Below are 26990 nucleotides of genomic sequence, written 5' to 3'. Positions count from 1 at the left end.
GCCTCAAAGGCTTCGAACTGAACATCTTAATATCTGAACATCTTACCGTGGGCGTGGGCATCTGAGAGGCTCCGCCCTTGACTATCTCTGATTGGTTTACACCACGATATGGGCATAATGCATGTCTGCTGTTGACCACACAGAGACTTTCAGAGTTGCAGAGACTGTTTTTTCAGGATGTTTAGTGCAGGGAAAGATTTGACGGAAGAACTGAGATGAATCTGAGCTCTCTGCCAGACTATGCACAAAGTAAAATGTATGAAGAAAATGGCAGATTAATAATCGTCGGCTTCTCCTGGTGATCATCAGAACAAGTAAAACACGCTGGTCCTTTTCACAAACTAATATTAGAGAAAATATGCAGCATGCTAAACACCCGCTTATCAGGCCGTGCACGGTGTTCGGACGGGGGAAGCGCCTGGCAGGTTGCACCCATTGCACTCAAGCTGCGACGGTAAATAGTTTAGCCGGGGGAGACGAGGTCTATTTTTATCGCAGCAGACAGACGGAGGAGACACACTGGCAGGCTGACGCACAGGTTGAGGCTTCGGGGAGAGACGGCCAATCAGGCTCCGAGACGGACAGGGACGCAGCCAATCAGGTGGACGGGCAGACAGGTGGACACAGATGCAAACAGACAGGCTGTTACAAACCAGGAGGAAGAAATATCAGCGCCCACAGCACATTTTAAGTGGCTTTAGTGTTCCTGCAGGGCCGGCGTGGGCACATATCAGCTGTTAGTCAGTTAATCAACGAATCAATCAGAAGAAATGTTCATAAAGACAAAAATATCTGAAGACTTGCTTCCACCAAGATGTCTCATTTTGTAGTTTTTCTTTGTTGTGTGTGGCTGCAGAGTGAATCTGTCGAGGTTTCAGGCAAACACTTTAATGATTATGAGGCTGCGGTTTGAAGTGCCGTTGAGAAATTACGATCTGTCCCGGTTCTCGTTCCGGGCCGTAAAACAAACAGCACATTAAAGAGTGAAGCCTCCTCTAATATCTTATTCTAATCTTGCATTAACAGCGCATTAATGCAGCTGTGTCTTCACTTTGGCTGCGTCTCATGCTTACATTAGCCGATCTTTTCATTACCTGTCTTTAGCGTTAAGGAGCTCACTGTGACTAAAGTGGTCTGCATGAGAACCCTGACCCAAACACGGGGCCCTAATGGAGTTTCATTAAAGGTCAAAGAAAGTATTTTCTTCCTCTTTCCAGGCAGATCGATCCGTGTTTGGAGTTAAAGATGGATCCAGACAGACCCTAGAAGACTGGCAGCTGTAATTGCAGCAAAAGCTGGTTCTACAAAGTATTGACTCAGGGGGCTGAATAATTGCGCACACCCCACTTTGCAGTTATTTAATTGTAAAAAATATTTGGAATCATGTATGATTTTCGATTCACTTTTCACGTGTGCACCACTTTCTTTCACGTGGAATTCCAATAAAATTGATTCATGTTTGTGGCTGTAATGTGACAAAATGTGGGAAAGTTCGAGGGGGTCGAATACTTTTGCAAGCCACTGTACATCAGCGGGCCTGAACAGATTCACCTGTATTTGATTAGAGTTGGGCATAAACAGCTTGGTTGGCTCCTTTTCACCATGATACTGTCGTTCATTATTATTATCATTATTACAGCTAAAAGGAGAGCTTGATACAAACAGCTGATGAAGATGAGTTCATGGTCATTTTTGAAGCATAAACTGTAAGTAAAGAAAAACCTCCACCCTTAGAAATGAGATAATTTCTTGCTTTTTTGAGAAAGATGTCACACAAAGATGTTGCACAGTCCTCCACTGATAAACAAATAGACAGATTAATTTATATTTAAAAAAAGAGTTATATCCATGGTCGTAACTGAGGAGCGGGGTTTGTCCGGCCCAACTGTTGTTTTATGAGTTCGTCGAGTTCCTCCCATAAACTGTATTTAAAAGCTGGATGTTTGTCATTGTTATTGGTATTTTTTTAAACCTCATGTTGGCTTTTTCATTTTTTTTATTTGTTTAATTAGACGTATGAATTTGGCAGCTACAATTTAGTGCAGCAGGTAAAGGATTACGAAAACGTCCAGACGGTCTGTTGTATCATCAGTAGGGATGGGTATCGTTTAGGTTTTATCCGATACCAGTACAAAACCGGTACTTTTGAAACGGTGCTGGTGCTTAAACGGTGCTCAAACTGGTGCTTAAAGAATGGAGAACACAAAATGGGTCCAAAAACCTCTCATGTTCAGCTGTTTTTTTGTAAAAAGATAACAATGTTAGCCTTTTCTGCAGCTATAGGGCATATATGGTATCACTCTTGACTGGAAGCAGTGCTTAATCAATGGAAAAAACACAAACTTTGTCCAAAAACCTCTCATGTTCAGCTGTTTTCCACTTTTTCTTTGGTCATTTTAGCCTTTTTGGCCAGGGTGAAGGGAGCATCTGCCATCAAACAAGAAGACAGCCGCATGTAGCTATGATGATGTTTGCTAGTTCACCTTACATGCATTAATGTAATAACGTGGTTAGCCTACTCAACGTAAATTACACACGAACAACATTAAGCTACTCACGCAGAGAAGAACGGCTGCTGCTGCATCATCATCCTCATCATTTCTGCTACACTGGCAGGGCTAGGGGCCAGGACTCTCCTCTTCGGGTTTTTGGGGGATGTTGCTCTGGGTCCAATAACAGGCACCACACCCGCAGTAGATGTGCCCGGTGTGAGGTCTCGCAGCAAGCTATCAAATACGGCGCATTTCTCGGCTTTTAAAAAAACGCTATGCGTCGCCAGGTGTTTCATCGGATTCGAGGTGTTACCTCCTTTGACAGTATCACAGTATCAGCTTAAAGCACTTGTTGCTGCTGAGTTTGCATCTTTTGCTGTGAAGTACAGCCAGACTTTTGACCGCTTCGCCTTGGACATTTTTAATCTGTAGCTCTGCTCTAAAAGAACGCACGTACCTGGACCCGCCTACTATCCTCGGAAAGGTAAAATGATTGGCTAGAATCTAAAGTGTATCACAGCTCAGGAAAAAAAAAAAAGCACCGAAATAAAGCACCGAAATGTGCGCTGCTTTTCGGTCTGGTTACTACCGTTTATGACAGAACCGGTACCCATCCCTAATCATCAGATATTTGCATTAAAATGTTTCAGAGCAGAAACGCTTTCCAGACGTTTCGTTTATTTCTGCTGTAAAGTTGGATGTTTTAACGTGGGACTGACTCGCTGCTGGAGCCTCCAGTGGACATTAGAGGAACTGCAGTTTTTGGCTTAATTTTCTTAGTCAATGTTGTGGAGACATGAAAATAAAAATGTGGCATTTTTGAGCCAACTGAAGACGAGTTTTGGCATCCTGATATCTGCCCTCGCATCCTCCTCTGAATATCTCAGAGAACAGTCACGATTTTCTGCTAAAAATGGTATGAAAACGTGATTTCTTCTGCTAAAATATCTGATCATGCTGTCTAATGTTCATCTAAACACCGTGTTTAATCAAAGCTCAGTGGAAGTGCTCATGTTGCGTCTCGTTGACAGGAGCCTGGATGTGAATCCCGGTGTCTCTGCTGTAGAGCTGTGTGCTTTGTATACATACATTTCAAAGCAGTAATCCTTTAGCCGGCAGCCTCCTTCTTTGTTTTTCATAATTTAATGTCAGAGTGAAAGATGAGTCACCTTCTGTAAGCCGGACACTTTACTGTAGGCTACACCTTCTCATCAGCGAGCCGAGCAGAGGGTGACTCAGCTCAAAGTGACTATTGAACCCTGAATAATGGCTGCAGAAATTAGAGTTCACGCTTCATTTTGTTTTGATTTGTATTTTGTTCTCTGTCATCTTCAGCGGCCTGCGGGGGGTTTCTGAAGCTCAGGTTCAGAATCAGCCGCCCCCCACAAGCAGCAGCAGCAGCAGCAGCATTAAAACGGGCTGCTGCCTCAGTGAGGCCTGAATCATCAGCATGCAGCGCTCACTTGCAGCCTTCATGCAAGTACAATATGATTTAGCACCATTAAAATATTGAAATTAAAGCACTTCTCTTGTTGTTATTGTGTTACCCTCGTGGTTTTTATTTGCGCTCATATTTATGGCTTTGTTATTTTATGCTCCAGTAGCTTCATCTTACTTTCCTTCCTTCGTTCTCTCCTTTTTCCTATTTTTCTTCCTTCCCTTAAATGTCACCTGCATTTACTCAAAAACTGACAAAAGCATGAACAGTGAACAGCTTTTCAGTGGGTGGCAGGTCCGCTGTATCCCTGCAGAATGTGGTTATGGCTCAAAGAGACGTCGTCTGAATGCAGCATCTCCAGAACGCCCTGATCTCAGCATTAACGGAGGTTATCCGTGCCGGGTAGACTGCACTGTTGGAAATAGTTTATTTTGATGCTGTTTTTTTGCAAATTGTGCACAATAGCATTTATTTTCATTTTTCCCACAGTTTATAAAAATTAGTGTTAAACTATGAAGACAGATTTCCTGTGGTTGGAAACTATTTTGTGCAATTTTTGTGTTTACAGTTTTGAGGGATAAACCTCTGAAATTTCTGTAACTATGTGTAGAAACCAAATGATTTTCAGGTTTTTGTAGTTTATTGCACTTTTTTCCAGTTTATTTAGTTACTATGGACTTAATGCATACATGTTATTAAAACTTGTGATATAATGGTTGTATTGATACAGCAACTTGAAATGCTCCAATAACTGGCACTACAGCTGTTAAAAAGATAAAGATAATGTTGGACTTTAAACGAGTTAATTGTCATAATGTCCCACAGAGGAAACTCAGACTATCCTCAGCGAATCATCTGCCTCCATCTCACCCTATCCCAGCATCCTCTGTGGTCATCCTGCCTGTCAGCTCCATTTGCCCAGTAAATCCACCGTCTCTTCTGTGCACACGTCCAAACCGATTAACTTCAAATTCAAAATGAACCGCTATTTCTCCAAAAGAAAGATTTCCCAGTTCTGGTGTCTGATATTAAAATGATTTGCACATATCAGCATTTAGCACAGCGTCACGTTTCTGTCTACATACTACAGCAAATACTACAGCGGTGGTTAAAAAGGCCCAGCAGCGTCTCCACTTTCTGAGAGTGCTCAGGAGGAACAACCTGGAGGAGAGGCTGCTGGTGACATTTTACAGAGCCACCATAGAGAGCATCCTAACGTACGGCATAACAACATGGTATGCAGGGTGCTCAGCTGCAGACAGGAAAGTACTGCAGAGGGTCATCAACACAGCCCAGAAGATCACTGGCTGCTCTCTGCCCAGCCTGGAGGTCACTGCAAACTCTCGGTACCTCAGCAGAGCTGGCAATATCATCAAGGACCACTCTCACCCCAGCAACCAACTGTTTGAACTATTACCGTCAGGCCGACGGTACAGGTCACATAAAACCAGGACAAACAGATTCAGGGATAGCTTCTTTCCCAGAGCTATCACCGTAGTAAATAAGCACAAAAACAATTGAACCTATTCCATACCGTCACTGTCATTATATTATGCTGCTATTCATACTGTCATTATATTAATGCTGCTATCCTGTATATATTGTACATACTATTGTTTGAGTACTTACGATTGTTTTTTTTGTACTTTTTATATTTTACATTTATATTTATTATTGAAACTTGCACCAAGGGAGTGGCACTCCAATTTCGTTGTACTCTGTACAATGACAATAAAGGCTATTCTATTCTATTCTATTCTATTCTATTCTGTCTCTGCTGCCTTCTGGCTCGGCCTCCCTCGATGAAAAGACTGTGACAGGTGTAACTTGTTGTCAGGTGTTTCCTTCTGCATGGATTGTCCACAGATATCAGGCCAGTGGGCATCTCCCATGGTTTAAACTGCCTCTCCACACCTGACAGTGAGGGCAGCCGACAGCAGACAGACATGTCTGAAACACGTCTCATTTATTCCCTTCGGTAGACGTAAAGTTACTGAGAGTTCTAGTATCTGATATTTCAGACCCTGATTGTTGAGCAGTAGGAACGTCTCTCTGTTACCAGAATCAACCCTTGAAGGCCATAAATCATAAATCTTTGCCTTTTTCTTTTAAGCATAAGCAGCGTTGAGGCTGGAAATGTGCCGCTGCCTGCCTCAGTCCTTCTCTCTGGATAACGGTCCGAGTATTTTGTTCATTTACTAAAAGGCGTGCCGCCGTGGCGTCGGAAACTCCCACAACGTCTAATGAATCACCGCTCGCCTGCTGCGAGAGAGCATTTGTCCCAGTCAGATAAGAATATGAATTAAACATGTTCACGTGTGGAGGGCTCAGTGCTGGAGGTGATTTATGCCGCTGCAGTCCCGCTGTGTGAGGCGCATACATGAAGCACAGAGGTGGTTTCGTTGTAGTTTCGCTTTCCCAACTTAGACTCTTCACAGCGGATCATCGTCCTCTCCCTTTTCCCGTTCACTCACATGTGCTTCATTTGTTTTAATCTCATTTAATATCCATGATATAATAACACACGTGTTCTTGGATAAGTGCAACCAGTGACAGAAGATCCATCCAGGTTCTTCCAGTTACCAAAGTGAAGTCTTAGTGGCAGTTGGCAAAGCAAGAATACTTCCCAGTGCCTCCTGAAGGATCCCGATTAGCTCCCAGGCCAGATCCCCAATGAGTGCTGGGTCCTAACTTCTCTGAATTGGACATGCCCAAAGAGTCTCCGAAGGAAGGCGTCCCGATCAGATACCCGAGCTACCTCGGAGGGTTCCTCTCCACTCTGCTCCGAGCTCCTGGAGAAAACTCATTTCGGCTGTTTGCATCTACTCGCTCTTCCGCTCATTCCCAGATCTCGTGACCAAAGTTGAGGACTGTAGAATGATACATGGGAAATAGGAGGCTCCGCCTACACTAATCCACCTGTCAGCCTCACCTTCCACTTTTCCTGCCACATGTGAAGAACAGACAGTGAGATTTGAACTCTTGAACTTTTCTTGTGAGTTTCAGAGACGCTAAAAGTGTTTTTGATCAGTCCGCAGTTCAAAGAAGTATGGAAGCAGCTTAAAGTGAATTATACACGTAACGGTCACTCGATTGTGGCTTCAGAACGCCTCCCGCTGAAGTTCTATTCACTTCCATTCAGAAAGCACCATCTTAGTAGAAATACTAAGCCTGTCATTTCTTCAGCAAGCAATTATGGCCTCCATTGATAAATTCAGGCTCTCTAATATGTGTGCCGCTCGTCCTGTGGGACATTATTGGCCCATTAATTAGATTTGAAGGCTTACAGGAGGCTTTGCTGTCCGCGGCGTGGTTGTTGGTTGACAGCTGTGTGACAGAAGTCGGCCCGGACGCTGTCCTGCCTCCAGCTGACGGAGCTTTTATTTAAGGGATTATTTCTTTCTACAAAGATGATTACTTTACCTGTTGTACTGTTGTTCTAGCATCACTCTGGTCTGAGGTAGAGAGGTTTGTCCTTTCAGACTGTGAAAGCTAACACCCTGCACCAGTTATCTGGTAGTTTCTGGATTCAACAGGAAATGATGGCTCTGAACAAAAGCTGCAACTCTGAGCTCTTCAGTGAAAACACCGGGTGGCACTCGGTCCATCTGTGGGCTGGATAAAAGCCCAGAGAGGGTATCATGTCAGAACGAGACCTCGTAAAGCAGAAGGACGCATGGGCTGTCAATTTGACTCGGTTTCAGTTCAGAGACAAAGAAAATCTTTAAGTCATGAATCATTGTTTTAAAATGGGGACGTGTTTAAAGTTATGGTCAGTTTAAGTGTTCAGAAAATAAATGTAAGTGAATGTAACAAAACGTGTGTGTGTGTGTGTGTGTGTGTGTGTGTGTGTGTGTGTGTGCTCACCCAGCAGCTGCCAGCTCAGAGGAAGCAGTTTGAATTAAATAATTCACCAGCTGCTATTATACAACAATTACTACACTTCCATCAAAGCTCTGAACACACACAGACGTACACAACCACATGGATGCACATGTATGAGGACTCACAGACACGGTGACCGGTGCAGTACGGGGTCCTCAGAGGCCTCACAGAAGCAGAAAGTTCAGTATTTCAGTGCGTGTGGATTTAAAACGATCGTAGCGAGGCGCTCGGAGGACAACTTCAAAGAGGCGTTGAGATCTGAATCAGGTGTGTCTGAGGCCTGACTCACGCTCATTGATGAGGACGAGGACAGCTGCGCACAGCTGCACACCATCAGTTGCTGTTGTCGTTGGGGCGATCGTGGCTCAAGAGTTGGGAGTTCGCCTTGTAATTGGAAGGTTGCCGGTTCGAGCCCCAGCTCCGACAGTCTCGGTCGTTGTGTCCTTGGGCGAGACACTTCACCCGTTGCCTACTGGTGGTGGTCAGAGGGCCCAGTGGCGCCAGTGTCCGGCAGCCTCGCCTCTGTCAGTGCGCCCCAGGGTGGCTGTGGCTACAATGTAGCTGCCATCACCAGTGTGTGAATATGTGTGTGTGAATGGGTGGGTGACTGGTTGTGTAAAGCGCTTTGGGGTCCTTAGGGACGAGTAAAGCGCTATATAAATACAGGCCATTTACTTTTTTCATCTCTGCCCGGATGGCTCATGCACGGTCGCATGCACTGCAGTTAAAACGTGTAGGCAGGCAGCTCTGCTCAGTGACAACACATTGCAGGGCACATGGACTTTTGCTTTTTGCCACTTGGACCCGAGCAGACTGTTATTTCCATTCGAAGCAAAGGATGGCCTTGTGTTACTGGCATGTTTTTAGAAAAGCACCAAGGGGAGAAAAGAGGAGTACAGCTGACAGCTGGGCTCAAATAACAGTAACATATTTCAGGAAACACCTCTAAGGAATATAATTTCACTCATTTTCCTCCTTTATTTTGTTCTTCCTCTAGCGGCTGGTTAATTCTGGATGTACTGACCCTGTTTCCAGCTGCTCCTGCAATGGATGACATATTAGTGACTAACCATGTGTCGTGGATAGGCTGATCTCATCCATCAGGTCATCCTGTGGCTTATCCAGGTCCAGCTCGTGGGTGCCGCAGTCTAACCCTCAGTTTGTGACCGTAAATGAGGGTAAGCTTTGCTTTCATGCTCAGCAAAAAGAATTACTTTATCCTCCGCTTCTAGTAGCTGCTGATGGTTTAGAGATTTTCTTTAATATCTTAACCAAAGGAAAACTTTGCTTCACATTTGTCTTTGAGCGATGCAAACACTGGAACAGAAAATAAACGCACCGGCTCTACTTGAGCTCTCAAAGGGCTTTTTTACAACATGACTCGTTCGCTTTTTTCTGCGCCTGAGTGCTTTCAGTCTAACATCAAACACTCTGATGGAACCATCAGAGAGAAACTTAGACCTCAGTATCTTTGGCACGCACAGCAACCAGGGATCGAACCACCAACCTTACCGTTAGTAGACGACCTGCTGCACCTCCTGCCCTGCAGCTACCCACGACTGTGAAATAACAACGAGGGTGAACCGAGCGGGATTCAAGCTAAGCATTTCTCAACTTCCATACGAGCGACTGAAGCGGCTACAAATAAATGTATATGTTGATTGACATTTGACCTGGTAATAAATCAATTAGGTCACCTAGGCAACCAGAGCTTGGAGTTCCTACAGGTGACCAGCCTTCAAAGAGATGTACGACGAGTGAATCACAGCTTTAGGGCTCACGTTTGTTTCAGAGGCCTGGAAATATTTCCCGGTCCTCACAAACCGAACGGGCTCGTTGTTCTCGTTGTGTCTGTAATTGCAGAGTTTGGCGTGCACGCTGCTCCTTACTGACTCGTTTCCTTCTCACAGTGAAACGTAGGCCTGCCAGATGCTGTAAGAGAGTTTGTGTTTGTTGCCCGGAGCTCAGATATGTTTCTGTTTTTTATTGCCTGAGCAGATGGGACAGGATGAAATCACATGAATCAGATTTAGATGTTTTGTTGCAGTGGAAGTTGTCATCGCCACAGATTTATTGCAGGGGAGCTTTTAATTGGATTGTAAGCAGTCAGTTTCCTCTCAGCTCATGGACCATGTGCCACTTTGTGTCTACATTTACACTTTGGATTAAAAGCAGATCGGCACAGAGTCTAAATAAGTTAGCTAAACAGCGGAGTTACAGACCAGCTCTCACATCAGAAACCCTGCATCTCAAATCTAAACACATGTGAGCATCAACAGCAATTAGCTGTCCAGTAAAATGATTGATTATAATACAAGAAAGACACGCTCATGCTGACTCGTGTTTCCTCTGTTCAGACTAGAAATATGGAAGAGCATCTGTGCTTTCAGGATATGTTAAACTAGCTGCACTATTTTAACTCTTTAAAATGTTATTTGATAAATAAAACCATTATTTAAAATTATGTTTACAAATTTAGATTTTTTTTTTATCTCTACTTCTGTTTATTATGTTTATAGTGATTTAAATCTTTATCTTTGCCACATCAGTTTCACTTATTCTATCATATTTCTGACTCTTTCCTCGAAATCTTGTGGTTTTAATCTCTTCAGCGTCACCTAATAATTCATTGTGTTGACTTATTGGCTTAAACAATGACCTCACGTGCTTTGTTTAATTGCAAATATTGTAATTTAAGCATCATGTGGTATGTGTTATGATTTGATGCTATATAAATAAAATAATTGAACTGAAATCTCACGATTCTCCCTTTTATGGAAAAATGTTCCCTAATCTGTCTCATGAGTGGTTCAATAATCTTAAGTTAACGTTGGTCAAACGTCGTGTTTTTCACACTCAGGTTTTATCTTGACTGACTTTAATGTAACATCATCTTAGTCGTGTTTTCCTGCTCGACGCGTCTTCGCTGGGGGAAACGGGCTTCCATAAATGCCCTCGGTGTTGGAAAGCTGTGGTCGGGCCGGCGTTCGCTTTTCTGGGCCCGGACTTGCTGGGAGAGGCTGCCTCGCTCTGAATTATTAATGACCTACTGTAGAGAACAGCTCAGCCTCCCCCCTCATTACCTCACCCGCCTCTCGTGTCCTCTCCCTCTGAAACCTTCTGCCTCTTATCTCTCCGTGCTGCTGTTCGCTCTTTCAACAGCCTCCTTTTTATTTTTCCATCTTTTCTTCTTCTCTCCTCTTCATTTACCCGCCTTCCTCTCTGCCTTTCCTCGCTCTCCCTCCGGAGGCTTGTGAGATTGTGTTATGTCACATTAAAGAGACAGGCGGCTGCTAAATGAAAAATACGACGTAATAAGACTCATCCGAGGAAAACTGTGGATTCAGCATCGATTTTGGATCGGTGTGAATTCGATTTTCTGGGATTCGGAGGAACTGGCTCCCCAGTTTCTCTCCGACATGTTCAATGTCTTCTTTTCACTCACCCTGAATCTTTTTTGTCCGCCTACTCGTTACACCTTTTTTCTGCGTTTTGAACTATTGTTCCAATAAATTGTGGTGTTTTGAGGCCACAGGAACCTGAAACTTGATGTAAAAACTGAACCAGCTATTGGCAGCTGCATGTTGCTGCAAACCTGCTGATGTGCAGGAGTTATTGTTGAATTACTTGAACACTGAGGGAAACTTTAATGTGCGATTGTTCTCTGGGGCTGTAAGCACAGCCTGTTTTGTAATATTTGAAGGGTTATATTGTTATGATCAAAGGTTTCCTCAGCAGGTCAGAGGGAGACCTGTGAGACCCTGCAAGGAGCGTGGATTTGAATCCAAATGGCAGCTGTCAGCTTATTGGTGGGAAGGTGGGGAGGGGCGGTGCTGCGGGCGGTGCTGCGCTGACATCATGAAACTCAAAGAAATGTCACATTCAGCTGTCTGCAATTATTTTATAAACGTGTGTGTCTAAGGCAACCAACATGACAAAATAACTAGCACACCTTAGTCTTTAAGTTACACGACCTGGTTACATTTGGCCTGCGGTTCAGCACCATGGACACTACCACAGCTTTCTATTGTGCATATGGACTCTAGAGAAGTCTATGATGTATGTTTAATATGTTTCTATAATTGGGAATTAAGAAGGATCTACAGTAAGTCTGTTGTGGCTCTACTGTCTAGCAGGTTAGTCCTGTGTAACCGACCTCTTCTGTCCGTGTTTCTCTCAGACGTGGCTGAAGAACTACGGCTACCTGCTGCCTCACGACGTTCGGACATCAGACCTGCGGCAGGAGAAGGCCATGCAGTCTGCCGTGGCCGCCATGCAGCGCTTCTACGGCATCCCTGTGACGGGAGTGTTGGATGAGACGACTATCGAGTGAGTAATCGGGACGTTTCCGTAAAAGTGGGAAAGGCAGGGCACTCCTCGTGCAGGCGGGGACCGTTGCATCATGAAGGGCATGTGGTGTAACATCTTGGCCAAACCAAACATGCGTATCATAAAAAATGAGATTTCCATACCAGATCAGTCGGAGGTAGATTTAATAGCCTTCGGTGCTGTTGGAAAATCTGCTACTGTTGGTCAAACACGAAGGACGAGGAAAGGGGGGAAGGCGTGTTCACAGGCAGCGAGAGAGAAATCTGACAATCCCGTTAGTCAGTTTTCATCTCTTGGCACTATCATGATCATGTGTATTCAATAATCAGTAAATATTGTATTAATACTTTAAATAACTGTGTAAATGTTCCTTTTGTATGGCTAACACACAAACGACACACACTGTATTATACTACATGATATTATTTCTTTGCAACTTTGCTCATTTCTCAATAAGTGAATCTTTATTTTTATTCACAGTCCAAAAAAATACTTTGGTTAATCTGGGTTTTGGTGCTCCTCACTTCATCCTCTACCTGAAACAAAACAGTAGCTCCTGCGCCTTTAAGGCTCTGCTCCATGAAAGCCTGCTGTGTTCTGATTGGCCAGCTTCCAGAAGCCTACTGAGGGGCAGCACCCACTGCCTGTGAGCTATGCTTCTTGACTTTGGTGTGTCTGTAGCAGTGATCTCCAAACGATGGACCACACTTACATTTACCGTTGAATATTTCCACTTAAGAAGAAACAGAGAAGCTTCATTTTCTGATCGCTAACGTGACCACCCACCAGTGTAACCAGTTTAAAGTGTTACACTCTTCTGTTTTTGCTAACCTGAGCGTCTCTAGCTGCTCTGCATTTACTAGCTTGTCTCTGACGGCGTCCGCCTGCTGTTTGCTGCTGAGCGCGTCGTCTGAAGCTGTTCTTCAGATGTTTTTGAAGCGTCTGAAACAACGCTGTGAAAACGATACGACTGAAGCAGAATGTAAAGCGTGAGCCAGAAATTCAAAACAATGATTTAAAGAATCCGAGGAGCTCTGCGAAGCTGAGCGTTGACCCCCTTTTGACATTTCACAGACACTTAATCCACCCAGAAGCAATCAGCCTCACTGCTTTCAATTTAAATGTGCTTCCTCTGCTTCAGCACACAAACTGCTCTCCACAAGTGAATCTGCTTCCTGTGGGTGCTGCTCATCCTCACATCATCTTCAACAGTCTGCTTTTTAAAATGTTTTAGCAGAAATCTAATGGCTGTCGTTATGTTCCAAGAGTTCTTTGGAAGATCGTGCATCTCCATTAAACTCAGAGATTATCAGTCTTATCACTCCCCGATATTCAGTGATCAGCTCTAAATGTTACAGAGTTAAAGCGCTGAGCAGCACGAGAGGCGGGTGCCTAAAAGTCACCAACACTCTCCCAGCTCGATAACTTCTTCCAAACGTCCTCTACACTTAACATCAGCATAAAAACTGTGTCCCGGGAGCTTCCGAGCACATCCTGTATGTCATTCTTATTTCTGATGGGAAAAAGCAAAGCTTGCTAAGGAGAAGTTGGTAACCAGAGCGTCAGCAAACATTCGAAAATATCTCAGCACACTTGGTTGCCCCCTGTTGATAACAGTTTTAGATCAATTCTGTAGTTTCATTACCAAAAGTACTTTTAAATGGCCTCACAGTTTACACGTAGTTTACATCAACATGTGAAAGCACCCAGGTTCAGGCGTCCAGTGAAATCGATTCTTGTGTCAAAGCAAATATGTGAAACTGCCGGCTGTGGTGCGCTGCTTTGGTGAATAATGAACAGCTAAGAGAAACTAAAAATGGCTCTGATGATTAGCAGACATGAGATCGTTTAGTTGGTCCTGTAACTGCAAATGCAAAACTAATTCATAACCATCTCCAGCTGTGTCTCCCCTAAAAACAAAGCTGCTTGGAATAAACACGGTTCACTGAAATTGTTGTTCAGCTGAAACCACCCAGTCTGTGCCAAAACACTAACATGTTGCTGTTGTGTTCAGGTGGATGAGGAGACCTCGCTGTGGCGTCCCAGATCATCCTCACACCAGCCGGCGGCAGAGGAACAAACGCTACGCGCTGACGGGACAGAAGTGGAGAGATAAAAGGATCTCGTACAGGTGTGCATACCTGACTTCATTTTCCATAATGAGCTCTAAGATGGCAGTAACTGAGCGCTCTGAGCTAACATGGCTATTAAAGAGGCCGACACATGTTAATGGGATGCTGAGTGAGTGTTTCTTTTTCTTAATTCTCTGTTTCCATCTTCATCCTCCCTCTTTCTCTCCCAGCCTGGGCTTAATGTAAATCAGCTGCGTCCCAGGGTACCCTGAACACATCACGTATCCATACATTACATCCACCCACCCACATCTCTCCGTCTTTATTTCTTTATGGACGTACGGTAAAACCCTCGGCTGTGTGATCCAACCAGCAGCTCGGCCGTGTAATGTGGGTCTAATGCAGATTAGAGCCATCCCACGGGACTCTGAACGCATCCCAGCTCCTGCCCACTTTTTCTCTCTCCCGTCTCTCTCTTTGTCTCCTACTTTAGTTCTCTCTGCTTCTTGTTCCCCGACTGCGTGTCTCTCAAATTCAAATCCAGCTTCAGTGCCACGAATCAAACTGAAACAGTACTTGTGTATTTCCACAGTTTCTTGGTAAAAATGACCAACAGTAAGTAAACACTGCTGCCCTGAACGCCTCAAATTCAAATTCAAATTCAAATTTTATTTGTCACGTACACAGTCATACACAGTACGATATGCAGTGAAATGCTTGGACAACTGCTCGTGACCTAAAGAAAACAAAAAAGGAAAGGCTATGAATAAGATAGGAAATAAATATGAAAAATTAAAAGGGTAAATTTAACTAGGAAGGAATAAGATAAAATATATAAATTAAAGTTGAAAATAAAATAACTGTACAACAAAATACACAATATAGAACTATATAAGAATGTATGAAGAAATATAAATAAATAAATACACAATAACAGCAGCTGTACAAGTATTAACTGGAAATGAAGAATATAATGTCCAGTGTTGTGCGATCCACATTATGTCTTGTAACGCTGAAAACTAACTTAAAAAACAAAGACAAAGAAAAAGTGGTCGGAGCAGTCGTGACGGCAGCCGACCTCACCGGCGCCATCTTGTTCTTCCTCGTTTCCATTCTCTGTTTCTAGTTTCTGCTCTGGGGACCAAAAATCCTTTTTTAGGGAACTTTAACTGTTTGTGGCTGTTTTTAATAAACTGCCTCGTCGTAACTGTTAAAAGCAAAATGTTCCTTATTGAATGGGGCTGTGGTTAGTTTGTATTTGTGTATTTATCAGGGGCCACGAGAGGAGAAGCATAGCACCAGGTTTAGCTTGTCGTGGAGGTCAGCAACAGTTAGTGTCTCGTTCTCTCTCGTTGAGCTCATTTAGTGTTCAGCATTCACTGTTATCTGCTACGACTTTCCAAATACTCCAGAACTCTGTGGTTCTGCTCGATGAGCGGCACTTGTGAGTCCAGGATGAACCTTTTTTCCCTCTCTTGTTTCAGTAGAAAGGGTTTCTGCAGAGCTTTAATGCAGTCCTTCCTGTAAGTCTCAGTGACATCACAGCATCCTCCATTTTGATTTGAAGTGTGATGCGAGCAGCAGCCTCCTGATAGCTCCACCTTCATCCACCACGAGTTCCCTTTCGGTATCTCTTTGTAGAAATCCTTGTTTCTCTGTCATTTTCCAGCACCTCTGTGTGAACATTATTTATATCTCTGGTTGGTTTTGTCGTATCGTGTGTTCTCGTTTCCTTCTGGTTAAATTCATCGTCTCTGCTTTTCTTCCTCTCGCTGAAATTTTCCACGTCTTTGTTTAATTCTGTTCTTCTCCTGCTTCAACATCTGAGATCAAACAGTTTCTTATTTAGATGTTTGAATCCCCTTTCAGCCTCCTCTTGCTTTTCCTCCACCCCCGTCTCTCCACACCATCCCACTCAGAGTTTTATAGGTCTAATGTAAATTACGCAGCTCCCGCGAGACTCTGGGCCCATCCCAGTTCTGCTGCTTTACTGGGATCCACTCTACAACGTTACATAAAACCCACAGCGTGCGATCGGCGCTATCCGGTTACCCCTTACTGCATCTGAGTCTCCTCGGGCCTGTTTCACCTGTTATCTGCTGTCGCATTCTCGCAGTGTTGTCTTCAGCTCGGCTGCCGTCGCTCGAGCCGTTTGCTCCAATCATTTCTAACTCGATTGTTCTTCTTCCGAGGCACCGGCCCATCTCCAGAGCCAGACCAGCCTCCTCCTCTTCCACTCACACTCTGTGATATGGAGCCAGTGTTTAGGCTGGTTGTGCTCCATCATTTACGGTCCATGCAGTATTCATGTTCACCTGCCAAGCTGCGCTTCGGGCCACCTTACTGTCACATCCAGGATCCTTTGCATGAATTATGGGCGTACCTCTGGTTCACTGAAAGTGCAGGAGCTGAGCTTAAGCTTCCAATGCTTCATTAACTGGAAGCGGAGAAACTATGAATGATCTTTGCAGCTCTGCAGGTTGAATGTGAGCAGCCCTTTGCTAAAACCCGAGTATCACGAACTCGTTTTCATTCGGACTGCAGAACGTTTCCATCCCACACACAGAATTACAGGATAGTTTCTCTGAAGGAGACAAAACTGCTCTTAAAATCTGTGTTGAGAAGAACGATGAAGAAGCTAACGCTGGTTACAGGTCTGTCTGTTCCAGAGAGATTCTGGTTTGCAGCCCTTTGAATGTGAGAAATGAACTGAGCGGTTCCAGACTCATTTGTATTTATGCATTGATCTGAAGATGTCAGGCTGACTGAGCCACTGTAGCAGGAATTTTAGCTCAGATTAAACTGTAAGATGTTCCAAGCACTTAGTGAGATTTTACTCTTCATTGTAGCTAAAAAGCAAATGTTATTTATCCAGGGTCAAATCACAACAACAGTCACCTCAAGGTGCTTCATATTGTAAGGTCGACCCTACAATAACACATACAGAGAAAAACCCAACAATCATATGACCCCCTATGAGCAGCACTTTGGCGACAGTGGGAAGGAAAAACTCCCTTTTAACAGGAAGAAACCTCCGACAGAACCAGGCTCAGGGAGGGGCGGGGCCATCTGCTGTGATTGGTTGGGGTGAGAGAAGGAAGACAGGATAAAGACATGCTGTGGACGAGAGACAGAGATTAATAATAAACGCTAAAGGTTTAGATTTAAGGCGGTGAATCATCCAGAGGAGCTGCTTTTGGAAACTCAGCATACGTGTACATCTACACAACAACTCCAGAGAGTAGCAGCAGCTCCCACACAGTGTGCTCCTAACCTTATTTTGCTCTGTGTGTATCCAACACATACCCGGCTCACATGCTGCATCAAAACAATACGATCTGAAGGTGGTTGCCGTTCAGTGCGCTTACCTGAGTGACAGCGATGAGCTCAGACAGGAGGATTTTTTTCTGCCTCTGCTCTGCATTAAGAGGAATTTCAGGGCTGCATGTAAATCACACCCGCTGTTCGATACTGTAGCTGCAGGATTATGCAACTGTGCATCTCCAAGTGAAAATTTCCAGTAAAGCCTCCGTGCAGAAGGCAGATATTAAGAAGAATCGAGAAGGCTGGAAAGAAGAAGAAAATACAAGTGAAGGCCAAAGCAAGTTGAGAGAGCACTCAGAAGAATGATGTTTCCCCTTTTATGCCGATGCCTCTGCAACTAAGCAAATTCATTAAAAGTCAATCAAAGGACAGAAACAAAAGAAGAGAATAACTGCATTTAGAGCTGCTCCGACTGAGCTCAGCGATGGATTGCGATCAGATAAAGATGTTAAAGCTCCTCTAAAGGACGAATCCCTTCAGCCGTGTAGAAATTTGTGTTCTTTGTGAAGCATTTCCATAAATTCTGATCCGTATATTAGTGAAGTATCCAGACAGCTGCTGAAACCTTTTCCATGAACTTTGATCCAGACAGTGAATTCCCAGATTCACGTGACTCTTCCCTGACATGCAACTTATTAAATAATTCAGAATTCAACATGTGGTCAGACGTTTGGTGTGATTTCGCATTATGGATTCTTTTCTCATTCTCTTGTGGTGCTTTGTTGGTTATTGTTATTATTATAACAAGAGATTAGTTCTTAGGTTTGTGTTTAGTGTAGGTTTAGTTCTGTGTCTAGTCTGCATCTTTGTGTAATGGTTTCTTGTTTCCTGTTTTATTGTGAAAGTCCGTGTCTTATTTTGCCTCCCTTGGCTCGTGTCGTCAATCACTTCCAGCTGTGTTCCCCACCTGTGTGTAATCTCAGTGTTCTTCTGTGTGTATTTAGTCGTGTCTTCTTTTGTTGTAGTCGCTGGTCCGTCTGCTTATCTCCTGTGAATCAGCTGTGTGTGTGTCTGCTATCAACCGTCATGTGCTTCCGGTCACCCTTGTTCGTGTTCATGTTTAGTAGTTTAGTTTTTTCCAGTATAGTTTAGCTTTAGTTCTGTTTGCCACCTTCTACTTGTGTCTTATTTTTATAATAAAACTCCTTCGCACCTCAACGAGTGCCTGCTTGGACCCTCCTTTACTTTCCTCCACACGGTTCATCCCTTTCACTGTGACATAAAATGTTTTCGCAGCACACATATTCATGCTCCATTCAGGATTTATCCTCCTCACTTTGCACCATCAGCAGGTAGATATTAAATTATTCCAAATGAAAATCATTTTTGTGCCTAATCTTCTCTTTGGTGTTTGCAAATTGTGCTAAAGCTAAGCTAACTAGCTAAAATTATTTTACCTGGTTCAGTAACTTGCATCGTCCTGCAGCTAATGCTAATGCTAATGCTCGCCTACGTCTTAAAAATGTTGTGGATGATGGAGGAAAGTATTGGCTGTAGGAAAGAAATACGTTAAGGATATGTTTAAAATAGAGGCTGTAAACACAGATGATTTCAGAGTGGACATGCAGTACTATGCAGATGCCTCATTCCTTTATATCCTGCTGGTAAAACAGGAATGTCTTTAAGTATATTTGGGAATAGCTCTCCAGGCATTCTGAGGGACATCCAAAGCTCTCCTTTGGGTGTTTCAGCTTCTGCTTCAGGAGTGTTGAGGTCCGGGCTCTGTGGAGGCCAATCCATGGCTGACAGTGTTCCACTGTGTGTTTTATATAAAGCTATGCTTTTATGGCACAGGCCGTGTGTTTGGGATCATTGTCATGTTGAAAAATGAAGCTGGTGCCAATCAGATGTTTCCAGATGTTTCTGCATGGTGGATAAAAATCTGATGTTACGGTTCTGTGTTTATAATTCATTAGTTGTCCAGCGCCACTGGCTGACAGGGCGCCCAAACCATGAGCCGTGAGAGAGCCCCCACCCTGTGGGAAGAAATTGTTAATTGCAAACGATAGTGACCTGTCAGCATTGTCAATTTGGGTTTTTCCCTTTTAAGGATTCAGTTTCCGATTCTCCAAAGAACTCCTGGAGTCATCTCCTCTGATTTCCTCTTTTTCTCGCCCATTACCTGAAATCTGTGCAGCACATTTCATTATCTAAATGCATTAAATGTGTGAGACTACAGTGTCTGCATATCCAACCGAGTGCTAGACGTGTGTGTGTGTGTGTGTGTGTGTGTGTGTGTGTGTGTGTGTGTGTGTGTGTGTGTGTGTGTGTCAGACAGTATACCATCTGTGTGTTTTGGCCACAGGTCATTTGGCCAGTTTCACTGCTGTAACGTTACACACCATTTACTCAAATCAGACAACTGCTTCCTGGCTGTCTGTCTGACACACACACACACACACACACACACACACACACTAATCACCAGGCTTTAGGGTGGGAGTTGGATTTATAAATAAACTTCGTAGAGGATTTGCAGGCACAGTTATGAAATGCAGTAAAATCTCCTCAGACGTGCTTCTGTCCACTTCAAACAGATCTTATATGATATTATCATGTTGTTGCACTAATAGAGCTGCAACTAATGATTATTTTTAATATTGATTAATCAACTGCACCTTTAAATGTTGGTCAAAAAACTCCAAGAACCAAGAGAAACGAGATGTTTGCTCGTCATGTTTGGAGATTTCCTTGAAGAATTATTACTGAGTCGTTAAAATGATTTCTTGGATCAGCTGATCGTTGATTCTCTTTCATGTGTTCAAAGAGCAGCTCACTTCAGCTCCAGCACAACAATCCAGGTTGATCTTGTTTTGTTTTCTGATCTGGTTTCAATGAAGATGAACTTTATGTAACTCGCAGTGAGCTGCTGTCACAGCAGTCACTGTCCACACGATTCATTTCCTGTTATCTGACCTCATTTTGAATTCCTTCTGAACACCAAACCAAAAAATGAAGAAGCACAAACTTTGCTATAATATAGGTTTATTAATGATGTTTCCAAATGACGTGATTCTGATGACATATTGCAGATGATCAGTCAGTAAAATTCCAGTTGTTTGAGTTTTCATACATTAACCTGATGGAGGAGGCCCCATCTGTGCAGGCTGCTGCGTACACGATAGCTGAAGCTTATCAGGTGTGGGCTGCAGGGGCAGGACGTACCTGTCCCCGGCCGCCGCCTCCTGTCACCACTCGCAGTTTGTTCTCAAGGTTTTTCAGGTTTGTTGGAGTTTAATTCTAATATATTCTCGTTGATGAGAAGGTTCTCTCAGTCTGGGTGTTATGTCTGTTTTGATTTCTATAGATTTCCTTAATCCTTTGAGTCTGTTTGTATTAGAGTTTGCTGGTCCTTGGTGTTCCCTCTGGATCTCGTTGCCCTCCTGTTTCCCTGATTAGTCCATAGTCCAGTCTTCCCTTCAGTTTGGATTGTGCATGTGTTTGTGTGTCCCTTGTGTTTCTACGATTTTATTAAATTCGATGACATGTTAAATAATCCAAGTCAAGTTTTCCAGGCTTCTAGTTTTGTGTCTTTGTGTTTTTTCCAGTCTTTAATCTTCGGTTTCCTCCTGTGTGACCTTTGGGTGTGTTTTAGATCTTTTTGTCTTCCCTTTGCTGGATTTGTTTGCTTCACTCACTGATTACTTGTGTGTGACCTCTGCCTGGATAAAGGATTTGGATTTTACTGTCTGCCTCCAGTGCGTTCTCTTTCTCGTGTTCCTCACTCATAACCTTTTCAGCGTGGGTGGCCTGCTGGTTGGACACGCCCAAAACATACCAACAAGGAGGTGTTTGGGTGCAGCCACAGCAGATACTGAAGCACTGAGGTGGATCCTGTCCATGTGAAATATGAAGCACAGCTTAAAGCTCCTCCTGAATCTCTAACGAGGCGCCCACACACCTGTGACAGGAAGCTCATTTCTGCTCCATCTTATTCTTTCAGTCGCTACCCACAGATCGTGCTCACGGGTGGGCGTGGCGACGTAGCTAGCTGACAGCTTCGTGCTCACGTCTCTCTGTACTACAGCCTCGCTGTCACAGCAAACCAGTCTGCACTGCCCGACACACGGATGAAGACCCAGAGATACCTGAACTCCTCCACTTGGGGTAGCAACTAATTGTGAATCCAAAGAATTGCCGCCCCATGAAGCTCCACCCTAACGTGGTGTGTGGTTCTGACCCAAGCAGCTACGTTGCTGAGGGCATCTTTCCCCTGGTTGGATCTCCCAAGGTATTTAGGCTTTGGAGAGGGAACAGGGATTCGTGATGACTCCCCATCGTGGAGTCAGGATTCAGGTGGAGGCCCATCAGCTGTAGGAGAAGCTCTCTGGATCCTGTTTATGGAGTAGATGGGGGTCAAAGGGCATTAGTCCAGTTTTGAGGGGCTTGTTTGGTTTGAGGGACGTGCCAGCGAAGCACCATAGCATGACTCATGACCAGCTGCATTCAGCGGTGAAATAAACTCGTTTTTGGCGTCTCATCGAGTCTCGATCGGCATCTGTCTTCTAGATCGTTGGAGACGTTTTTTTATTCACTCCATCACAGCTCACAACAACTTTTAATCCATTTCCAGGGACTACCTGTAAAGTGCTATAAACATTTCTATTTCTTTGCCAGCTGGACTTATTTTTCTCACATCAGGAAGCTGCTGTGCTCATGAATGAATGTTGAGTTACAGCAACTGTGTAAATGTGCTGATATTTATTTCCATAATGCATGTTTCTGGTCGGGAACAAAGCCTTTGCTCCCCCGTCGAGAGACAGATTGTGTGAAATGAACTCAGCCGCCTGCTTTGCTGTTTTATCCCGCCGTGTTTTTTCCTTGCTCTCCCTCTCCTGTCCTGGCTTTTCTTTTCCATCCTCCACCCTCTCTGCCTCTGCCAATTACTCCCATCTGTCCTCTAATGCTCCCTCGCTCCTGGACTCGCTCTCCCGTCTCCTCCGACAGTGTTGGAAGGTGACAGCAAAGGTTTAAAACGCTGCTTTTAAAGACGCTACATGAAAGTGTTTCCAGTGACAGTGAAGTGAGTGATAAAACATGTAATGATATACCTCCCATCCTCTCTCTCGCAGCAGCAGAGTAGCTATGGGTGGCACATCGTCTCCTGCAATTACTCTAAAATGACCTTTCTGCCTCGTTCGTCTCTTCCAGCCGAACACGCATCAGCCGTCGTGCCAACCGCGCTGCTCGTTGACTCACACTGAATCCTAATCCGCTGATTTCACTAAAGCGTGTACAGGTCTGGATCTTTGCATCAACAAAGACACTTTTTATTGTCGTTGTTGTTTTAGCCGATGCTTCCTTGCACATGTTGTGTTCTCACAGGTTTTACAGGCAACGCAATCATCACAGCCGCACTCACTGACCTCTGCTCACCTCACAGTGAATGTGGGAACACGCTGTTTATTTGAACTGTGGCGTCTTTTTCTTTCTCGCAGCATATCCAACTTCACCCCCAAAGTTGGAGAGAAGGACACCCAGAGAGCGATTCGACAAGCCTTCAATGTGTGGCAGGCCGTCACGCCGCTCTCCTTCCAGGTGAGACGTCCAGATACACGCCTGAGTCATACAGGTCGAAAGCTGGAACATATGTAGCGCCCGATCACAACAGTCGCCTCGAGGCACTTAATGCTGTAAGAGAACGAGAAATTTGCTTTGGACAGAGAGGTTGCATCGCACACACACACACTGCACTCCTCCATGTAACCTTTAAAAAAAGCTAAATATTACATCGATTAATGGGGAGTTTTTTATTATTCTAAACCAGTTCTTCTCATGCTCTGTGTTCATTAATCATCTCGATACTATACAGTACAATAACAGAGAAAACCCAACATCAGACGACCCCTTGTGCACAAGCACTTGGCAACAGTGGGAAAGAAAAACTCCTTTAACAGGAAGAAACCTCCAGAAGAACCAGGCGTCCGTCTGCTGTCGGTGGTGACGGGAGGAAGACGGGACAAAGCATACACTGTGGAAGAGACACAATGACTAATAATAACTAATGATTAAATGCAGAGAGTTGTACATGGTGAGTGAAGAAGAAACACTCAGTGCATCATGGGAATCCAGCCCTAACTATATGCTTTAGCAAAAAGGAAAGTTTGAAGCCTAATCTTGAAAGTAGAGATAGTGTCTGTCTCCCAAACAACGGAAAATATGTCAGTAAATTCTAAACACCACAGCAGACACAATAACATACAGGTGAAACAAGAGCTGCTATTATGACTCTTTCCATCAATCGATAGTTTGGTTTCTGGATCAGGTTCACCTTTCTCCAGTGCACAAGGAGCAGAAGATCCTTCGACGCTGTAATAAACAGAAGAGCTTCGTAGTGCTTTGGTTTGCGACCTTCAGCAGTGTCGTCGTGGCCTCGAGGTGAAACCCACTGATCGAGCACTCGAGCTGTTCTAGCAATCAGTGAATAACCTGTGATATTATCGTCTGGTTTATAATCTGTGTTGCTCACTGTGGCGTCATGGCTGGGTATAAAAACACGTACCCGTAGGTAGCTTTAGTCCAGCTGCTGAAAACAGCTGTTCAGCTGAAACAGATGTGCAGAAATCCTGTTGTTTATCAGCCCAGAAGACGTTTCAGTGAAGGAAGATGTCTTTGAGCACGGACGGCTGATTCCCCCATTTTTGGACACACCACAGCGAAACGTATGTTGTTAAAAGAGTAAACCTCTGATTACAGTCACTGTCATTTTTATATGAAATAAGTATCTGTTGGTGTGCAGTAGAAGTCAGGCCGTCGTTTCTGAGGAGGAAGCCTGAACGAGCGCGTGAAACTCACAGTATTTTTAATCTTCTGAAATATTGATTCCTTGTTTGTTCCTCTGATCCCGCTCAGGAGGTGCCGTACTCGGAGATCAAGAACGAGGGCAAAGAGGCTGACATCATGATCTTCTTCGCCTCTGGTTTCCACGGTGACAGCTCCCCGTTCGACGGAGAGGGGGGCTTCCTGGCCCACGCTTACTTCCCCGGCGCCGGCATCGGAGGAGACACGCACTTTGACTCCGATGAGCCCTGGACGCTTGGCAACGCCAACCACGACGGTTAGCCGAGTCTTTGCCTCTTTGACCTTGGCGCTCGCGCCGATTCCGCTGAAACATGCTGAGCGACGGTTATGAAACACCAGCTAATGGATTAAATTATCATTTATTTTCTTCACTAACTTTTGCAAATTAAATTCCTCGAATGCGAAGATGTCCTCAGTCGTCGGCGCCGTATCTCTGAGCACTGCTCTGTTTAGTCACTGGATGAAAAGTGGAGGCCAAAACACACTTCACTTTGTAGTTTTCTTCTTCTTCTACTATCTCACTTTGACAAATGACTTGTGCCAGATTCCCTCTGCTTGAATAACTAACGTGTTGACAGAGAGAGAGCGAGACGCGGGGAGGGCGCACTGATAGAGCGGGAGAAGGAATCTGGTTTGAAAGATTAGCACAAACGAGAATTAGCTCTGACAGAGAAGCTCTGCGTTCCCACATTACAGCCCGAGTTTCTTTTTTTCTCTTTCAGGCTGAAATAAGCATCCAAGGACACGTCCACGCTTTCATTTTAATGAAGACTTTTATTCAGACGCACGTATAAACGTAGCAAACCACTGATTCTCCTCCTGCAGGCGCTGTTTCTGCAGACAGCAGGGGTCTGAACATCAAATGATTAAACATAAAGAATAGATGGGAGGCGGCTGTGGCTCAGGTGGAAGAGCGGATCAATTGCGAGGTTTGTGGTTTGATCCTCAGCTCGACCTGTTTATAAGATGGTGATGCAGAACAGCTGCCCCTGATGCACGAAACAGCTAAACAAACCAAGTCTATTTAAATGTTTTAGACGCTGTCCAGCATTCAAAGAAAATGGCTTTTTACTTTATCTTAGATTACAGTGTGCTTATAGCATGTGGCTCGCGTTACCCACTGACTGCATATGAAAGATGGGTTATTGTGGGGGTGTTGGCATTATCTGCTCAGGTTCTCTAACTTGATTAGTTTCACAGTGAAATTAGCTGTAAAGATCAAAGCTGCATTCTGTGTCAGGCTGAAAACATATTTCTGAGGTAACTTTGGACATTTTTACACGGAGGTCTGTGGAAACTGACACTCAGGACCCGCCAGCCTCAACTGGACATTAGAGAAACTGCTCGGATTCAGTTATGAGCCTGCACTGAAATCGTATCATATGTTTTTAAATTCAGAAAAACATCAAAGAAACTCAAAAGTGCACCAAAGGAAATAAACTCAGACACAGAAAAAAGTGCAAAGAAACAAAATGAGTTCGAAGAGATACAAAATGATCCAATCGAGATATAAAACAAACGCTGAGAGACAGAAAAGATTTTTGTGCCTCTTTAACATCATAACTATAAAGATGTAATTAAAGAACAACCATAAAGAGATTAGAAAGAGATCAGAGATGTTAATGTGACTGCGTCCTTGAGCAACACATTGATCCCCAAATGTGCCCAGATGGTAAGACCAGCTCCTTGTGTGGTCGCTCTTTGCTGTCACTGTGCTGATGGCTAATTAAGAGCCAAGGATGGGAAGTGCCTTGAATAAAAGCTTTGAGACGCCGGCTTCACTTTTAATCCCCGGAGTTTGATTTCTACCCAAACTGTGTTATTTCCCGAACCTCAACCAGGGAGGTGCTTAAACTTGAACCAACAGCGAGTGAAGAAGAAAAGCGTCTTACAACTAAGACGTCAGCATTTTAAAGAGATAAGGTTGGACATTTGATTGTTTTTGTTGTTTTTAAATGAGTGAATGCAGTAGTTAGGCAAAATTAATATGAAACTGGTAGCTTCTACCCCCAGAAACTTAACCAGATTCACACAAACACTGACTGTTTAACTGTGGCAACTAAACTATTGTAACAACGTTGGCTTTTACGTGTAACAGTGCTTCAATGATCAGTTTCAAACCTGTGATGGAGGCAGAGAGCAGTCGAGCCGGCCGTGAAAATGCACCAGGTTTTTACATAAAATGGTAAAATTATTGATTAATCGCTGAATCTTCTCTCAGCATGTGTCTGTGTGGTCACAGGTCCTCTCTGCACGTCCTCAAAAAGCCTCTTTATCTCTAAAATCCCTCCACACACACACACACACACACACACACACACACACACGCAGTAATTGAAAGATTAGAGACGAGATAGTGAGACGGGGAAGTTCTCAGACTCTGTGAAAACTAATTCACGGTATCAGCTTCTGAAGGACGTTGGGAGGACGAACGGACCTCATTTTCACCTGGGCTTAAAACCTGACGAGGGACGGTCTCCATTATTAACCTGCTGACTCCTGCAGGACAGAGCTGAGGGCACGAGTTCCCACGAAGAGGCGGGAGGAAAACTTTATGAATGAAGTGTTACGTGTAACTACATGTATTTATAAAGTGTAAAGGATTCAGACGCACACTTTTATTCCCTGATCTTTCTTGGCTCTTTTCTG

The 26990-nt window shown here is 44.1% G+C and overlaps 1 protein-coding gene across 3 annotated transcripts in view; it reads left to right on the top strand.

Annotated features, from left to right (window-relative positions):
• Positions 1-26990, top strand: part of mmp24 (matrix metallopeptidase 24) — a 92130-nt gene that overhangs the window by 23831 nt on the left and 41309 nt on the right. The window contains exons 1-5 of one of the 3 annotated variants that reach the window (XM_085407668.1): positions 11703-11874; positions 11996-12144; positions 14159-14275; positions 22979-23078; positions 24393-24597. In XM_085407668.1, the coding sequence (XP_085263794.1) occupies positions 11851-11874; positions 11996-12144; positions 14159-14275; positions 22979-23078; positions 24393-24597 (595 nt within the window). In that variant the 5' untranslated portion in view covers positions 11703-11850. Of the gene's footprint in view, positions 1-11702; positions 11875-11995; positions 12145-14158; positions 14276-18447; positions 18833-22978; positions 23079-24392; positions 24598-26990 lie in introns of those variants that run through there. The other 2 variants (XM_085407667.1, XM_085407669.1) reach the window with 2 other exon arrangements.

The sequence above is a fragment of the Rhamphochromis longiceps genome, linkage group LG5, assembly GCF_057381845.1.
Source record: "Rhamphochromis longiceps isolate RC_006_pf linkage group LG5, R_longiceps_female_GT1.1, whole genome shotgun sequence".
In the NCBI taxonomy this organism is placed as follows: Eukaryota; Metazoa; Chordata; class Actinopteri; order Cichliformes; family Cichlidae; genus Rhamphochromis; species Rhamphochromis longiceps.
The sequence above is the reverse complement of the archived record's forward strand: the minus strand, read 5'-3'. Positions and strand labels throughout refer to the sequence as shown.